We start from the raw sequence: 1,258 nt of genomic DNA, 5'->3' as shown, positions 1-1,258 counted from the left end.
AACAAACTACAAGAAGATTATTCAAAAATCCAAACAAGTGGATATAAATTTCAAGCTAGGTTTCATAGCTTTATTTGTTAATACGTTTGCAAAATCCATTCCTATGGGGACAAACAACTTAGTTCCAGTTAGAGCACTTGTTGAAGTAGATGACATTTCTAAAATCGATTGGTGTGCGTATTTGTTGTACTGTGTGAAAAATTCAAAAGGGAGATGGCGTCTAGACAACTCCAAGTGTTATTACAGAGGCACGATGTTGTTGTTGTTGGTATGTTTTTTCATATACTTATTTTTTTCTTAAAAATGGATATCTAATATGATGTTGAAATAATGCAGCTAATTTACTCTGATGAAATTGAATGCAAGCTCCAAAAAATAGAACGTAAAACACCATTAGTTACGATGTGGACAGCAGATAAGTTGAAGGAAAGACAATCTTTTGAGATTGAAGCTGGTGGATTTGGGGTTGGAAATCTAATTAAACAAAGTTCAAATTTAGAACGTGACAAGAATGAGAATCAGGAGAATGAGAATCAGGACACACATATTGAGGTATATTCTAAGTAAAATATATTATTCAATTATGTTTTAGAATATATTTTACTATGTCCTAACTTAATATAAGAAAAATATTCTAATGTCTTTTTTTTCTTAGGAGTATGAAGAAAAGTATGAAACAATTTTCAACAATGTCTCAACTGAAAAGGATAATATGGAAGATATTATTTTGCATTGTCTATCGAAATTCTCTAAAGACAATAGAACGAAGGAGATGATAAGGAAGTTTAGAGACATTTTCAACTACACTTTTTTCTAGTCGAGAAAAGGGTAATAAATAGGATTTGATAGAAGTTTGGAATTACTTAAACGTGGTTATGGTGACTAAACAACAATTCATTTTGTAATATCTATCTTATTTTGAACAAATTATACAAAAAAATGTTGTCTAGTATTATGTAAGAAACTTGGTATGATTTATTAGGTGATTAATGCTTAATGAAAAGTTGGTATTATGATCACTTCTTAATGGTCATGGTAGAATATTCTATAGTAAACAAAAAAAATTAGAATATTCTAATAGAATAATGTTAAAGGCGTCATTATTCTATTAGAAAATAAAAGATGTTGCATATATATACCAATATAATATTCTTAGATGTATAATATTGTATTATAATAATTTGGTAACAAAACATTATACTCTAATTATCATACATAAGACAATTCATATATACTTCAATGCAAAAATTATGTAAGA

At 27.8% G+C, this 1,258-nt stretch overlaps 1 protein-coding gene across 1 annotated transcript; it reads left to right on the top strand.

Annotated features, from left to right (window-relative positions):
- The first annotated feature begins 341 nt into the window (after positions 1–341).
- LOC145094642 (uncharacterized) lies at positions 342–949 on the top strand. The gene is made up of 2 exons (XM_079032757.1): positions 342–552; positions 656–949. Exons 1-2 carry the CDS (start codon positions 403–405, stop codon positions 815–817), a joined length of 312 nt encoding a protein of 103 aa, XP_078888883.1. The 5' UTR covers positions 342–402; the 3' UTR covers positions 818–949.
- The last annotated feature ends 309 nt before the right edge of the window (positions 950–1,258 follow it).

This window comes from Lactuca serriola, chromosome 3 (assembly GCF_051521515.1).
Source record: "Lactuca serriola cultivar US96UC23 chromosome 3, Lser_US96UC23_V15, whole genome shotgun sequence".
Lineage (NCBI taxonomy): Eukaryota > Viridiplantae > Streptophyta > Magnoliopsida > Asterales > Asteraceae > Lactuca > Lactuca serriola.
This window is presented reverse-complemented; position numbering and strand designations above follow the sequence as displayed.

Coding starts and splice junctions, on each gene's coding strand:
- LOC145094642 (XM_079032757.1), top strand. CDS start 403: ATGTGGACAGCAGATAAGTTGAAGGAAAGACAATCTTTTGAGATTGAA. Junction 553..655: donor ATCAGGACACACATATTGAG/GTATATTCTAAG, acceptor TTTTTTTCTTAG/GAGTATGAAGAAAAGTATGA.